This window comes from Peromyscus leucopus, chromosome 8b (assembly GCF_004664715.2).
Source record: "Peromyscus leucopus breed LL Stock chromosome 8b, UCI_PerLeu_2.1, whole genome shotgun sequence".
In the NCBI taxonomy this organism is placed as follows: Eukaryota; Metazoa; Chordata; class Mammalia; order Rodentia; family Cricetidae; genus Peromyscus; species Peromyscus leucopus.
Window position 1 is genome coordinate 64,137,915 of NC_051086.1, and position 17,178 is coordinate 64,155,092.

A 17,178-nucleotide genomic window follows, 5' to 3' on the forward strand; every position below is an offset into this window, starting at 1 on the left:
TTTAACTTGTGCTAGGGATATGGTTCAATGATAAGACATTTGCTTTGCAAATGTTAAAGTCAGGGGCTCATCCCCAGCACACCACACCACACACAGAACCCCCCACCAAAACAACAACAGCAACCCCCCCCCCACTAGAAATTCTTTCCTTTAAATGGCAGTTATTTTTCATGAAGTGGTGAGTAGCCATTACAATAAAATATTTGGATCTTCATAGGAATTAGAGAAGGCTGGCCAAGCAGTGGGGCAGAGGTGTAGGCAGGAGAGGGAAGCAAGTATGTTAGAAAGCCCAAACTGAAGATGGCTTCTGGAGCTGAGTACAAAGCCCTGTGCTTCCTGGCAATTTCAATAAAGGGGAAACCTAATGAGTTGCAAGGATTACATGATTTAGTGGGCATGTTTAATAAGACAGGTAACTAAATACTCCTTACACCCAAATATGCCCTTTGTATCTTTAGACAATCATTTCTGTTAAGGAAAGAGCAGAAATGAATCGCTCAGTAGCAACTCGATGGCTTTTGTTTGGCTTGTCTGTGCACATCTCCAGCTACACTTGTGATTTTATGTTTCTTATTCATGAGCCTGCTCCTCTGAGTATGGGGTAGCACGAATATTGTGATTTAGTGTAAACATCTATTCACTAAATCCCTTTCCTTTTACTAATGAATGCTTTACAAAGAGTCAATCTCTTAAGCTTGTAGCAATTAAAAAAGAAAAGAGCAATGAAAATGTAGCCATGTTTCCACCCCCACCCCCTACCCCCATTTCCTGATACCACCTATAGGGGCCAGACAGTGTTGTCATGGAGACAACATCTGTTGGGCTATGAGTGACAGGTCTCAAGAGAGAAGTGTCTGAGAAAGGGAACATCTCAAGTTAAAACAAAAGTGGTGAGGGAAAAAACAGCAAGCTGTTTTCCTGACACAGTGGAGACTCAACTGAAAGGTGTATTTTAGCCTAACAGAGAAGAAAATGAAGATCCGCCCCACCCCACTTTCATCTAACACAGGAAACATTTTCTTTCCAATGGGGAACAGATTTCTTTTAAGTAAATCTGAAGCATATGTACACATCTTGGCATAATTACATTTTAAAATTGGGATTCATACTGATGCACCAAATTGGTTGCCGTAGTAATGAGCTATCACCCAGGCAACGGGTTTGCTGCTCTTTCTGGAGAGCAGATCATCTGTATCCAATGTGGGGAACGGGTTGGGGAAGGGAGGCAAAGGACACTTACTGGTAGTCGGGGGAGTGGGCTGGGGAAGGGCAATAGATGACATTTGCCATATCTATGAGAAGATAAGTAAGAGACAAATTGATTTTGACAAGCCATCATTATTTTCCAAATATGCTGTTATTTTATTCACCAGCAGGGTGGGAGAAGAAGGGTGCTGAGAGCAGCAGGGGAAGAATGCCTTGTGGTTTCAATGTTAAATGAAGCATTTTTACTTTTCTAAAAAGCTGTCATTTGTCAAGGTGCAGATCAGCTGTTGCCTTATATCATAAATATCATAAATTTTCTTTAGAATAGTACTTGTACATAGTAATATTCTAATAACATTGTCTAGCAATATACAGGATAAGTTTTCAAATTCAGTAGCTGAGGTCTCCTAGATGTTACAGAAGATAAACACACCTTGGTTTCTTCATTAAGAACACACATCTGTTCCCAGACTGTTTTTGCTTCCAAGGATTATCAATAAATGTCTAATACACTTTCCTGCTGGAGGACTCTGTTCCTTAGATTTGTTCTGTGTCCTGTGCTTATCCCAGTCTACTTTAACACACTGGTCACTTCATATTTAAAAACTGCTACTTCCTTTCTTCCCTTCTACTCCCACCTGGCTGCCAGTCATTTCCAATTGAATGTCTCATATACACCTGAAACACATCATGCCTACACTACTAATATCTGCAAAATATATGCCAGTGACTACACCTTCTCTATCTAGTCATTCATGACATCAGCTATCTAGGACCCCAACTCAGAAGAATAGGAACCCCTCATTTCTGCCTCATATCAACTTCCCTTCCAAACAACTCTCATGGTCTGGTAATTTCCTCTCATCTCAGTTACCACTAATGTGACTGAGGCCTTCATTAGTTTTCTCCACAGTATAGTATCAGGCTCTGAATTGGCTACTCTGTTTCCCCTTTGATACAGATCTATTTAAAACTCCAAAACTGACCACACCACTTTTCTCTTATTATTTCCATGGAATATGGTAAGACACTAGCTGATAGCCCTATTGATACATAAACATGTAACAGCTACAGCTCAGCTTGCAAGAAAGTGGGAGGTGAAGACAGAAGCATCTGCAGGAGCTCAGGGCCCTGCCCCCTAGCCTGGCATATGCAGCTGAAAACAACAAAGAAAAGCAATTGAGTATTCTTCAATGTACTTAAAAATGTGCACACCTCACCAGGGGCCAGGGGGATTCTAACCCCCTGTCCCCTACCGCACTCCAGAGAAATCTCCCAGCCTGCACCATGCTGCCAAATGCACCAACCAGGAATCTGCCTGGTGCCACGGGCAGGCAGGCACTATAATGATCTCTTTGTGATGAGGAGGCATGGCCCGGCACACCACCAGGGGGACCTGAGTGGGACAAGGAGACCTCCATGCAGGTCTGGGGCTATCCACTCCAGGTTCCAAGAAGAAAACAAGGCCTACCTGGTACCTTGCAGTACCAGCCAGATAGACGCTATTAGCGTGAGCAGAGACATGGTATAGTGGTTCATGGGAGAGAGAAAGAATGGTTCATGCCCTTTTGGACAGAGGCATATCTGAAGAGATGAGAGAGGAAGGGAGTGGGTTGAGATGGTGAGGGAGCTGAACCCTTGACCAGCAGCAACATACAGGAAAGCTTGCTCTGCACTTTGTCTGGGCAGAACAGCAGAGAGCACCCTGTTGATAAGAGCACAGGTGAGCCAACCCTGAGAGTGTGGCCTTGGAGACCTAGCCCCACTCATCTCCCACATGTCGGCATGGGCTAGCGAGAGATGCCCTCCCTCCACCCTCGTCCCTCGTCCCTCAACATCTAAGGCAGGTGGGAGAGTTGACCCTGACATAACAAGAGTGGGAGAGCTGACCCTGCTTTCCACAGCCTGAAGCTCTTCGGAGAGCAGGCCCTGCACCTCTCCAGGGCCGCACAATAGAGCCAACCATGTTAACGTTAAGTGTGGGTGAGCCAGCCCCAAAATTGTGAGCATGGGAAAGCTGTCCCCATTACCCATCTGTCTTCTCTGCACAGGCAGGGAAGAGTTGAGTTGCTTCCCTCCCATCAATGCCTGGGGCAGGTAGGAGAGCTGGCCCCAGAGTCATAAGAGTGAGAGAGCCAACCCTGTCAGTGCAGGTGTGGGTGAGCTAGCCCCGAAGTTGTAAGCATGGGAGAGCCGTCCCCATTTCACATCTGATAGACCAACCCTACAGCTGTACAGGCCCAGACCCAAGGATATGACTTGGCCCACCCCATCACCCACCCCCCATCTATAATCTGCTGGAGAATGTGAAGGTGACCTGACCTGCAGACCCAAAGCTGCAGGATCTCACACAACACAGGACAACAACAGGATATCCAGGAGGGCCCATCATTGATAGAATAGCAGAAACCAGAGGCCCTGAACCACACCAATGACTCTGCAATGAACACTTGCAAGGAAAGATAAACAAACAAAGGGGTTCACGGCATGGCTATGCCACACTGCAGCTTCCATGATGAGATTTTAAAGTTTTTCCATTTTTTAATTTCATTTTTTTCTCCCTTTTTCTCTTAAATTTTGTTTTATTTTGGGATGTGTGCAGGGACAGAGGGGGATGCAAAGGGACAGGGAAATAAATAGGATCAAGATACATAATGTAAAACACACATAGAATAAATAAATTAAAAATGTACACACCTTACAATCTAGCATTTCTAATCTGGTGTTTATGCTTTGAAGCAGCAGTTCTCAAAGTGTGTTTCAGGGGAACCCTGGACATTGCTGAAATCCTCTTAAGAGATCCTTAAGAACAAAATAATTTTCTAAGAATAGAAGCAGGCTATTTGCTTTTAAAATTCTCATTCCCTCACAAGTGCACAGCTGAGTATTCTAGAGACCAGCATGGTACATAATGACATCAACATTCTTACAGATCTATGCCTGCATGTTACTGCAATACACAGAAGTTTCTAAAATGAGCTCTCTGGAGTCCTCAGTGAAAGCAGGTTTTCTTGCAGACAAGAGAACACGCACAAAATGCTAACTGCAGCCATTTGTGAAATGATGAAAAACTAAAAACCAAATTGACCATTATTAAAGTAAATATGTGAACTAAAACTTTTGTTTTTTGTACAGGGTCTCTCTATGTAGCCCTGGCTGACCTGGAACTCAGGCTGGCCTTAGACTCAGAGATCCATCTATCTCTGCCTCCTGAGTGTTTGGGATTGAAGGTGTACACCACCATTCCCAGATATATGGAAACTTTTAAATAATAAAAACAAAGAAGTATGAAGGTTAAGCAAATGGTCACTGTACTACCCTAAAGAAAAATCTTAAAACGTGCAACCCCAGCACTGGGGAATGCAGGAGGATTATGAGTGCAGGCCAGTCTGGGCTACATAGTACTACTGTCTTAAAACAAAACCAAAAGAACAAAAGACAGTTATGCTAGGGGGAAAACAAAAGCTACCTCCAAAACAAACCACAAGTCAGACAAAACACCAAAAATCAAATCAAGAGCTGAAAATTATGCACAGGAGAATGTAAAGAACAAATGTTTTAAGCCATGACGAAAACAAAACAAAGCGGATCTCCCTCAACCCCCCAAAATTCGTAAATCAGGTTGCCAGCCTCAACTAGCAGTTACTAGTGAGCAGCCTTGGCAGGATAGGAGTTTGTGAAGAAAGTTCTGAGCCAGCTCTATGTACCTTGTTAGTAAACACTTGCACACTGGCTGTAAGACTAAGGGTAAGGCTATGCCCTCCTTGGTGCTGTACTAGCTAGTTACCCATCTGGATATGTGAATAAAGGGCAAGAGCTTTCCTGCAGCATGGGAAGGGCTATTTTAGTCATTCCAAGGACTAGTCTGCATTTGTTATAAGAAAAACTAGTTTGCTGGGCGGTGGTGGTGCACACCTTTAATTCTAGCACTCAGGAGGCAGAGCCAGATGGATCTTTATGAGTTCAAGGCCAGCCTGGTCTACAGAGTCAGATCCAGGACAGGCACCAAAACTACACAGAGAAACACTGTCTCAAAAAAACACAATTCTTCACAGACCTGGAAAGAACAATACTCAACTTTATATGGAAAAACAAAACAACAACAACAACAACAAACCCAGGATAGCCAAAAGATTCCTGTACAATAAAACAACCTTTGGAGGCATCATGATCCCTGACTTCAAGCTCTACTATAGAGCTACAGTAATAAAAACAGCTTGGTACTGGCATAAAAACTGACATGTGGACCAATGGAACTGAACTGAAAACCCTGACATTAATCTGCACATCTATGAACATGATTTTTGACAAAGACTATTCGATGGAAAAAGGAAAGCATCTTCAACAAATGGTGCTGGTATAACTGGATGTCAACATGTAGAAGACTGCAAATAGATCCATATCTGTCATCATGCACAAAACTTAAGTTCAAGTGGATCAAAGACCTCAACATAAATCCAGTTACTAAACAGTTAGTAAACAAAATAACGGATTTTCTTGGGTGTTATGATGCATGTCTGTAATTCCAGGACTCAGGAGGTGCAGGCAGGAGGATCAGCAGTTCAGAACAATCCTAGTGAGTTTGAGGCCAGTCTTGGCTATCCAATATCCCTGTCTTAAACAAATGAACAATTCTCCCCTCCCCCATAAAGCGACAGGCTTTATTACGGCATTTTTATTCCTATATGTCATTATGTATACTTTGTTCTTACTCATCCCTCCCCTTTCTTACCTCCCTTGTCCCTTCCTCTTCCCAGATAACTTCCCTCTGCTTTCATGTCACACGCACCCCCTGCCTTCCTTAGGATCTGTTCCTCCCTTCCCATGGTCCCTTCTCTACTATAGTAGTAGAAATACATTTTCAAATAAAACAGAGATCTAGAAAAGCCAAGATTCTGGCAAACTTTTGGCATTCCCCCCCCCCCCCCCCCGGTAGTCACTACCTACTTTAGAGCATCATAATTTCTCTATCTTACTGGTCTGAGTGTTAACACATTCCTTTTGTGTTCAGCTTCTTGTGGGTGGAACCTGGTCTTGCTCATTTTCACATCCCCAATCAGAAATAATGAACAAATCCATGTTTGTTACTCATTAAAAAAATACTGCAAAGATATAGTTAGAAGCTACCATCCGATCAAAGGTACACTGTACTTCTTTTAACGTTCAGGCAGGGTCGAGTCCATAACTTGTGAGCACGTATTTTGTGAACGCAGCAGAGTGGACAGGCCACAGGGCTGGCTGCACACTAACGCACCTCCTCTGCTCTGTCAGCAGCCACGTCTTTCCTATCCCACCCATGACTCACAGATCTCTTCTCCCGGAGAGCACATCAGAATACAGTACTCACTGACCATGTTTCATTACTGTTCGTGTCAAGAGCTGACTCATGCTCCCAACATCAGCACTTTTCTCCACTTGTATTAAGAGCATACCTCAGTCCACATGTTTTACAGTAAATGATTCAGACATTGTTGGATGTCTGCTAAGGTTATTTAACAAAGGAACTCTGCCAGCTTTATTGGCTTCCCCATCCTCACCTCTGTGGCTGGTTTTACATAGGGTCCTCCAAGTGTGTGAGTCACACCTATTTTTCCTCACAGTGGGGAATCCTGAAAGATGCCACTATTGGGCAAGTGCAGTGTGTGCATGGGAGGCAGGTTACCGGGTTCAAGTTCCAGTGCCAGCATTTGTCATCTGAGTGACTCCATCTAGTTACTTAACCACTCCATGGCTTTAGTTCCCTTAGTTACCAAATGAACTTGGTTAAAAGATTCTCAAAAGATGTAGGTAGTATATAAAGTATCCGGAAGAGTATCCATTTTAGGAAGCTTTTTGGTTTGTTTCTTTAAGGGTAAAAGCATTTTTTTTTTTTTTGAGAAATAATGATTTTTTTTTCTTTCAGTCTGAGAATAACAAAGCATGTGGTTGGTTTCACATAGAAGGGAGAGGGCTTCTTTTAGAAGCCTGTGAAGTCCACATGGCTTCCTTCTTCACTTGACAAAGCTTCCCAGTAAACAATACCTGTGAGGAGGGGGCAAGTGGACTGCAGAATCAAAAAATCCTGGTTAGAAAAGGATTCTGTTCAGTCTGTCTTGTGGTTAGTTTACTCAGTTGTGTATACAAACTTTGGAGGCCACTTATAATTAACAGTGATGTTATTCTCAGTTTCTGAATTCACAATTTTCATTATAAGTTTATATGTTAATGAGCCACCTTAATTCTTCACAAGATTGTTCTTGTGATGGGGGCTTTATTATAACCTAACAAGAAGAATGCAAAGCACAACAAAAATGTAATGAATAAATACAAGGACATACAGATAAAGTTACCAAGACAAACCAACAAGGACAGTCTCTGTGATACATGGGCCACCTTTGAAACACATGCTTTTAGAAAATGAAAAGCTATTCTGTAAAAACACTTGCAATGAATACATTATGTCACGTTTTTAAAATATACTTGAACAAAATTCCAAGCTGACAGCAGGACATGTGACAGCCTGGCTACGGAATGTGGACTGTGCTTTGATGCACAGTAGTGTGCTCCGCTCTCAGCAAGCTTAGGATGTTCCCGACCATCTGTAAAGACATGGGCTTCAGCCACCTGGAGATGGTGAGCAGACCAAGTATCAGATGATGATAACAATTATTAATTTTCTTTTTTTTTTCCCCCGCCGAGACAGGGTTTCTCTGTGTAGCTTTGCACCTTTCCTGGAACTCACTCTGTAGTCCAGGCTGGCCTTGAACTCACAGAGATCTGCCTGCCTCTGCCTCCCAAGTGCTGGGATTAAAGGCGTGCACCACCACTCCCCGACAACAATTATTAATTTAATATGATATGATAAATTCCATTAAATCCTTAATGTGATCTTGAGCAATAGGAGTAAAAAAAAAATCACAAAAGTAGAAAGTAAAATAACATATACCTTAAACATGCATTGCCTGGAATTGATTTTAAAAATTAAAAAATGATTACATTTTATTTATTTTGTTGTATTTGCATGCATATGTGTGTGAATGCACATGCCATGGCACGTGAGTGGAGGTCAGGGGATAACCCATGGGAGTTATATCTCTTCTATCATGTGGACCCCTAGTTGAAATCAGGTGGTCAAGCTCAATATCATGAGCTACTTCACTGGCCCCAATTTTTTTTTTGTGTGTGTGTGTAGATGTTGGAGGTTGAATCTAGAGCCTTGTGCAGACTAGGTAAGCACTAAGCTATATCCCTAGCTCTTGATTTTTTTTGACACAGGTCTTCTTATATAGCTCAGGTTTGCCTGAAACTTATTATGTAGTCCAGGCTTGCCTCAAACTTGTGATCATCTTGCCTCTGTCTTCCAAGTGCTGAGATTACAGCTCTCATGCTGAAATAATTATCTTAAAAAAAAATAAAACAAAAACAAATAAAAAACTACTCGGGATAAAAGGAATCCAACACACACACACACACACACACACACACACACACACACACACACACACTTAAATGTGAGAGCAGCTAGTCATATATACAGGAATAGCAAATCCCAGAACAAATTCCACAGTCCATCACTAACACATGTGAAAGAAATTGGGGGAAAATAATCTCACTTCTGCTCTTTATATTAAAAAGGATTTGACAAGACAGAATATACAATCAGTAAATTAAAAGTAAAAAAATGACAGAATAAGTAAAATTGAGACACATTTTATAATGGTGAAATATAAAAAGATGCATCACTAAAGCTGACAAGGAAAAACATAGTAAGCATAAGAGGGAATAACTGCAGAACCTGCCTGACTTTCTAGGGAAAAACTTATCAAAATTGATTTCACAATAGATACAAAATAAAAACAAGTCATCATAAAGAACAAGAAAAAGCTAGCTGCCAAGGTCCTATAATCCTAATATCCTGTGAAACTGAGTATCAAGTTAGCTGGGCCTACATACTAAACCCCTCCCTGTCTTAAGCAAAACACAGACACAAAAACAAACAAAAGAAAACACAAAGCCTCAGGAAAATTGTTATGTTCACAAAAATGCCCCTTCCAGATGACTTCCTAACAAAGTGAATCTGAACAGATTAACTTCAATGCCAGTTAGTCTGTTTCCAAAGACGGAACTAAAACAGTATTAGATCTAAAAGAAGACAACAAAAAACTAACAGCAAAATCATAAGAAATAATTGGGCATGGGTATCCACTTTCTCCAGCACTAGGAAGACTGAAGCAGGATGACTATGAATTCAAGCCTGAGTTACATAGTCAGATCCTGCCTCAAAGACACCCATCAACCAACCAATCAACCAACCAGCCAGCCAGCCAGCCAACCAACCAGCCAACCAGTCGAAACACCACAAAAACCCATCAGAGATGAGCACTGAGGAGCAAGGGAAACGACCTGAAGGTCTCTGACAGGTGTATGAGAATAGTTCAGTGTTTCAGAAAATAAAGATCCAAATTCACAATCATTCATAAAAGGAAAACAGAAGTGGACAATGGCAATATTCAAAATGCAATTGGTACAATGAAATTGTTTGAGGATTAAACAGAAATTTGTAGTTTGGTTTAAAAGTTATTTTGCATTCTAGGAAAAATGGAGACCAACACTTAGAAACACCTTGGCAACTGTAAGGGAAGAGAAAACTTTTATGTCTGCATATGATGCAATCATTTACTCAGAAAAACTAGTCAACAAATATGAATTAAGAAATGTTTCACTCTGGATGCAGAAAAACCAACATAGATAATATTATTCTCTGTACCAACATTACTATGTAGAAAGTATAATAAATCCATATCAGCAACAAAAAATAGTAAAGTATCTATGAATTAATCATTAATCTCAAGTCCTCTTTTGGTCTTAAAGCCAATGAAGATGACTTAAATAAACATTTTGTACTCATAATAAGATGATTTAATACTGCACAATTGTTAATCATTTTAAATGATTCTGTAAATTCAAAGCAATCCTAATAAAAATTACTGCTGTGTTTACTGACCCCATTACACACATTAAAATTCATATTGTGGAATAAAGATTTATATGTGATCCAATCCATTTTAGTAAAGAAAAGTACAGAAGGTGAGTTTATCCTACTGCACACCAAGACAGGGTTTCTTCAACTTTCCTTGCTGTGAACCCAAGAAAGTTTTAGGTAACTCTTAGGTATATATGTAAAATAGGTTTACAAATCAAACATTTAATAATAATAAGCCATAAAGAAATTTATTTTCAAACAACTCTTTAGAATATATACAGTTTTATCATTTATTAAAGATGAAAGGAAATTTTTATACTAATGAAATGGACACAGGAGCCAAAGTTCCTTTACCAATTTTTGTTATTGTTGTTTCTATTTTTTTTTTTTGAGACAAGGTTACTCTGTGTAGCTTTGGCTGTTCTGGAGCTTAAGAGTTTCCCCTGCCTCTGCCTCCTGAGTGCTGGGATTAAAGGTGTGCACCACCACCCTTTTTTTTTTTTTTAAAGGAAACTCAAGTCAACCATTCAAACAGCATTTTTGTAAGATCAAACATTCTAACATAATACATTTAAGGATACACTAATTTGATACAAGCTGAAGAGTGAAAGTATGAAAAATATTGTTATTTGTAATTCAACTGTGTTTCCATAGAGCAGCAAACGTGCATGCACATCAACACTGCAATTCATAGCATAGGGTGATTTCAAATCTGAGCTGAGATGTTTCGGGCAGCATTGGCTGGTGATGGCTTGTACAGGGGAAAGTGGGTGTGTTCCGAATCAAGGCTGCAGCAAAGTTCACAATGCATTATGGGTGAGCCCTGCCCCAAACACCTCACATTCAGTATATATTTAATTCTGAGTTAATTTTTGCTCACGGCATGTTCAGAAACCTTTTAACCTTTTACTGTTATCCAAGTTTTTGTGCCCCCTACACTTAGTTACTTAATCATGTATGGGTTATAATCCACAACTTAAGAAGCTGGGTACTAAGACATATATCAGTAAAATCTGTGTGGCATTAATGCAAAAACAGACAAATAGAAAACCTGGAACAGAGCAGAGCACCAGGGAAAACACTATTCACAACATGAGATAAAAGTAGCTCTAAAAATCAGAGGACAAGAAAGGAGGTGGTGTGAGACTGTAACAGGCCCCCAGACCTTAGCACAACGGAGGCCATGTTAGAGGCACCACTCTGACATTAAAAACAACACCTGCCAACCGAGGAACAAAGACCTATTCCAATAAGGCCAATCCATCGTTCTGGGAAAGTTCCTAAATGTACTAACCTTGCCTGTTAGCTTCCCGAGTTGTGCTTCTCACTAACTGAAGTGTGACAACAAAGCACATTATGGACACATTTCATTTGAATGTCTATAAAGTAGAAGGATATATTTATAATGTCGAAAGTGGATATAAGGTAATGTTAAGAATATTCAAGGAATTCTTACTCATTATCAAGAAGACACCAACTTGAAGAAAATGGGCAAAAGACATACAACAATAGACACTTCATAAAATGTATAATTATGCATATATAAAGAGGTTTATTGGAATTACCCCACAATAGGGGGATAATGCTCCAAACAGACACCTCATGCTAGCAAATAAAATCCTCAGTACCAGGAATATGTTAACTATTTTTGAGTTCACCATTGGGGTCATATAGACCCCCCTCAAGCTTCACAAGCTATTGCCAGTACTCTTAGCTACCCCCCAGAACTTAACCATAAGACCTTATTGCTGAAGACACTATACATACTTGAGTCACAGAACAAGGAGACATCAAGCTGTTATTAACTTGGAAGCTTCATCACTACAGGCTAGTGTTCACAGTGCTGGAAAGTACTTGCATGATGCAAGAAGAGTAAGCATCAATCTCACAAGCTTTGAACCCTGCAAGCTATAATTCCCGGCCTGACAAGATAGGCTCACTGGTGAAATAGTTATGAATGTTATAGGAGTAATCAATAACTTTCTGACTGGATCAAAGGCTCTCTCTATGAGATGGAACCCATATCTGGCACTATTAAAGGGACCAAGAAACCTGTGGATAGATAGGCCATAGGCCTTAGGGGAAAACCCAATACTATTATTTTGCTAAACAGACACAGTATTAAATTGATTCCTAAAATGACTTTTTGTTATACCCATAGGCAGAGTAACTCTCAACCCTCCCTCATCAGAAAAATTCCTTGCAGTAGATGGAAATTAATTTATTTGTATTTTATGTATATTGATTAGTGTTTCGCCTGCATGTATGTCTGTGTGAGAGTGTCAGATTCCTTGGAATTGGAGTCTAGACAGTTGTGAGCTACCGTGTGCGTGCTGCAAATTGAACACGGATCCTCTGGAAGAGCAGCCAGTGCTCCCAACCACTGAGCCATCTCTCCAGCAAGGCTCAGGGATTTTGCAGAAGAGGTGGCCGACAGACTGTGAGAGCCAAAGGTTATTGATGATATCAAGGAAATAGTGCTTTCCAGATCCAACAGGGTAGATGTACATACAACAGGGTAGATGTACATACAACAGGGTAGACGTACACATGACCTTAGAGTATGTGACAGCATGGGGAAGACCTCTGCAAGCTCAATCCAAACAAAACTTCAGCACCGAGGAAGGAAGCAGATACATAAATCCCACCATAGCTGAGGAGCTGTTGGCATTTGATACCTACCAGGAGAAGGAGAGTCAGTTTCCTTCAGTGATGAGACCTAATAGGCTGACCACGCACTGATGTAGGCTAAGACTCTCTAGGCAGCACAAACTGGACTCCATAGGGGAAAAAAGTAATCTTGAAGTTCAAAGGCAAGGGTTGTGAGGGGGTAGAAGGGTGGTAAGGAGAGAAGATGATGATGATGATGATGATGATGAATGATGTGTGTGTCTGTCTGTTTACTGAAAACACACTGTATGAAATTCTCAAAGAATAAAAATATTATAAAAGATATAAATAAGCAATTTACAGGAAACACCCCCAAACAATCAATCAATTATTGAAATGCTCAAGTTCAACAGTAATCAGGTAAATAGAATATAAAACAACAATGAAATGTCATTGTACTGACTAGCCTGATAAAATGTAGAAAGCAACACCATACTGGTGGGGATATGGGTAAACAGTCACCCTCACATAGATAACCAACAGGTAGTGGTTGTACAAGCTGGTCGTTGCTGTGAATAGGAATCTGACAGTACTTATACCAATTTTATATAGAGATATGCTATGACCCTGAGCTTCTTCACAGAAGAACACGATTTAAAACACACACAGACACACACACACAGACACACACACACACACACACACACACTTCCTTATTTTTTATTTTTGAGACAAGGACTTTTTCTGTGGCTCAGGCTGATCTAGAACTCACTATGTAGTCTAGGCTGGTTTCAAACTTGTGATCTTCTTGCCTCAGTTTCCTGAATGCTAGGATTACAAGTATGAGCCATTATGTCACGCTCACACATACAACATGTTTTAAATGGAAGCTATGATGAACAGGCATGGAGATAAAAAGAATGAACACATGTATGCAATGAGCGCGCAGCCTTGAACAGATCAATGGTGGGCGCCACAAGCCCAGGAGGTGTGGAGTCAGCATCCATGTCTGAGGTAGTGGTGATGAAGGATTGCTTATGGGATGGTCGCAAACATATTGGGACAAGTTTTGAAATGTAGGATTTTTCATGTGCCCTAGGCATGAAACAGCTTTGGCCACCAAGCCAGGCATCAAGCCAGGACGAACAAAGCACTGCCATTCACTCTGCCCCTGACTAAGAACACCACCACCACCAAAGGTCTCTGCCCACTGCCAGGGTGTGAAATACAACAAGATTTTTAAAAAGGCCTTTAAGCATTTAAGCTGAGAGAAAAAAAATGTTGAATTACAAAAGTAGACCAATTAGATGCCTAGCTTTAAACCCCAGAAGACAAAATATCTTTTGAGTTTTGAGTTTTGCATGGCCAAAAACGTTCTGCATGTGTGAAGGGATAAGATGTGAAAGTGTGTGAAGACCCACAGACTATACCATCCACACATTTCTTGAATTAAGAAAAACGTCTGGCAAAGTTTCGAATACGCAGAGACCTTCTTACATATAAAACCTGAAGTTACCTTTTGTAGGAAGAGGACAATCCTCACAAGCATCTGGGCACGGAGTTCTTCCAAGGTGAACAATGTACGGGGCGTTCGAATGAAAATTTTGGTCTTCCCATAAGCGACGTCATCCTGAAAGCCACATCGTTCTATAAGTTTCTTAACAGCCTCTTTGTCTGAAGGAAGGTCATGGTTAGGCCAAGTGAATTCAGAGATCATCTTGTACCTGGGTGAAGAAAGAACAGGGCACAAATCAAAGGAGGGAAACATCCTAACAGAAAAACTTCTTATCAAAACTTTAGCCAACTGTTGAGAGAAGCGAGTTTCTTCAGCCTAATGAGATGAAGAGAATCTCTTCACTAAAACACTCCTTCATGATAATTCTTACTAAACTGGGAATGAAAGGGACTGCCTTAATCTTTGGAAGGCTACTTACCAAAATTTAATAGCAATTATCATCTGCAAGTAGGTGACCTTGGAAGCACTCTCTTTACAGACACAAGACAAGGATGCTTCCAGTATGGGGACTCAGCGATGCTCTGGAGGTCTAGTTAGCCCAGTGAGGAAGAACAAAACTGACAATGGTTATGAATAATATGACTCTTTAAGGAAATCAAATGGATCTTTGGATACTTTTTTTTTTTTTTTTTTTGAGAAAGGGTTTCTCTATGTAGTTTTGGTGCCTGTCCTGGATCTCGCTCTGTAGACCAGGCTGGCCTCAAACTCACAGAGATCCGCCTGGCTCTGCATCTTGAGCGCTGGGATTAAAGGCGTACACAACCACTGCCACCCGGCTGGATAAAAATCTTAAAACTAGAAAATGAAGCAGTATTTGGTCAACACATGAGAATGAATTGCATTTCTGCGTCTAAACAAGCTCCTTGTCATGTGAGTCTGTCACAAAGCAACTCCGTACACCACAGCTTATTTCACAAGTGTAAGACAGAAGTCACATGTCACAACCTCAAAGTGACATCCCACCACTTCTACCATAGTCTGCTTTGTTGGAAGCAGTCATGAGCTCCAGCAGACATTTAAGGGAGTCACACAGGCATGAGTACCAGGAGGCAGGAGGTAGAGCATCTAAAAATCCTGCCTGCCACAGGGATTTCCCCCTACACTAGGCAGCACTAACATGGAGCTAAATTAAGTGATTTTTCTCTGCTACTGGATCTGAATTTTATAGTAATTTGAGATTTTCTTCTTACTCAGGTTACAGAGTTATTTACTCATGCTCCTTCTATTAATCACATTTTCCTTAGTTTCAAACATTTTAATTAATATATATTGGGAGTATAAAATAAAGGGTTTCACTGAGAAACTTCATATTGTATACAGCATACTTGGATCAGTTAACCTTCCCATTGCCTTCCTTTAGCCTGTTCCTCATCTCCTCCTCCTTCTAGTTTTTCTTCTACTTTCATATATTTTCTCATCCCAAGATTCCACAGATGAGAGAAAACAGGAAACACTTTTCTTTATGAGTCTGGGTTATTTTACTCAACACAGTCATCTACAGTTCCATCCAATTTCCCCAAAATGACGTGGTGTCGTTCTTTGTTGCTGAATACTAATCCACTGCACATCTATTCATGTTCTGTATGTCTTCACGTATTGACGGGCACCTAGGCTGACTCTTTTTTTTTTTTTGTGAATATTGCTGATTCCTCAGAGTATGTACGTTCAAACTGTGTAGCTGAATCATATGGTGCTTGTGTTTTGTTTCTTGGGAAAACTCCTTTCTGAGTCTCCTAATGTCGGCACTAATTTATACTCCCTCCACAATGTGTAAGTGCGCCTTCTCTTCCTGTATTCTCACTATCTGTGGTTTGTTTTCTTGAGAACAGCTATCAGACTGAGATGGGATGGAGTGATTTTATTTTGTAATTTTTTGATGGCACTGTTTTTAAAATATACTCTGAAAATTGATCTGTCTGAGGAATAGTTATCAAATATTTTCTTTCATTCTATAGGCTATGTCTTCTCTGTTGTTTCTTTTGCTTCATATAACCTTTTTAATTTTATGCCTTACCATTTGTCAATTTTTGCTTTTATTTCCTAAAGCTATTAGATTCATGGTTAGAGAGTCTGTGGTTGATATATTATGCACCCCAATAAACTTATCTAGGTGTCAGAGAACAGAAAGCCATTATATTAAACATAGAGGTTAGGCAGTAGTAGCACACACCTTTAACCCTAGCATTCTGGAGGCAGAGATCTATCTGGATCTCTGAGTTCAAAGCCACACTGGAAACAGGCAGGCACGGTGACACACACCTTTAATCCCAGAACTTGAGATCTCATGTCTTGTTTGGGAAAGACACATGCCTTTAATCCCAGAAAGGGATGGCAGGAAGCAGAAAGGTATATAAGGCATGAGGACCAGGAACTCAAGGCTTTTAAGCTTTAGGCTTTTTAGCAGTTCAGCTGAGATCCATTCAGATGAGGACACAGAGGCTTCCAGTCTGAGGATTCATGGAAACAGGATCGGCAAGAAGTTGGTGAGGTTAGCTATGGCTTGTTCTGCTTCTCTGATCTTTCAGAATTCATCCCAATAGGTGGCATTGAGGGTTTTTTTTTTTATTAATAAGACCATTTTAGAAATTCGTGTTACAAAAGACATTGCCTATGATTATGTCGTAAGTATTTTTCATTTTTTAATGTGTGTGCACACACCAGTGTGTGTATATGTGGAAGTCAGAGGTTGAAGCTGGGTATCTTCTACTATTGCTTTTTATATTTTTATTTTTAAAATCAAGGTCTCTTGAGGACTGGAGAGATGGCTTAGTGGTTAAGAGAACTGGCTGCTCTTCTAGAGGGTCCAAGTTCAATTTCCAGCACCCACATGGAGGCTCACAACCACCTGCAACTTCAGTTTTAGGCAATTTGATGCCCTCATCTG

The 17,178-nt window shown here is 40.6% G+C and overlaps 1 protein-coding gene across 2 annotated transcripts in view; it reads right to left on the reverse strand.

The window, feature by feature from the left end:
- Positions 1 to 17,178, reverse strand: part of Myo1d (myosin ID) — a 308,709-nt gene that overhangs the window by 150,926 nt on the left and 140,605 nt on the right. For both annotated transcript variants that reach the window (XM_028866972.2, XM_037200774.1), the window contains exon 16: positions 14,295 to 14,502. In XM_028866972.2, coding sequence (XP_028722805.1) covers positions 14,295 to 14,502 — 208 coding nt within the window. The remainder of the gene's footprint in view (positions 1 to 14,294; positions 14,503 to 17,178) is intronic.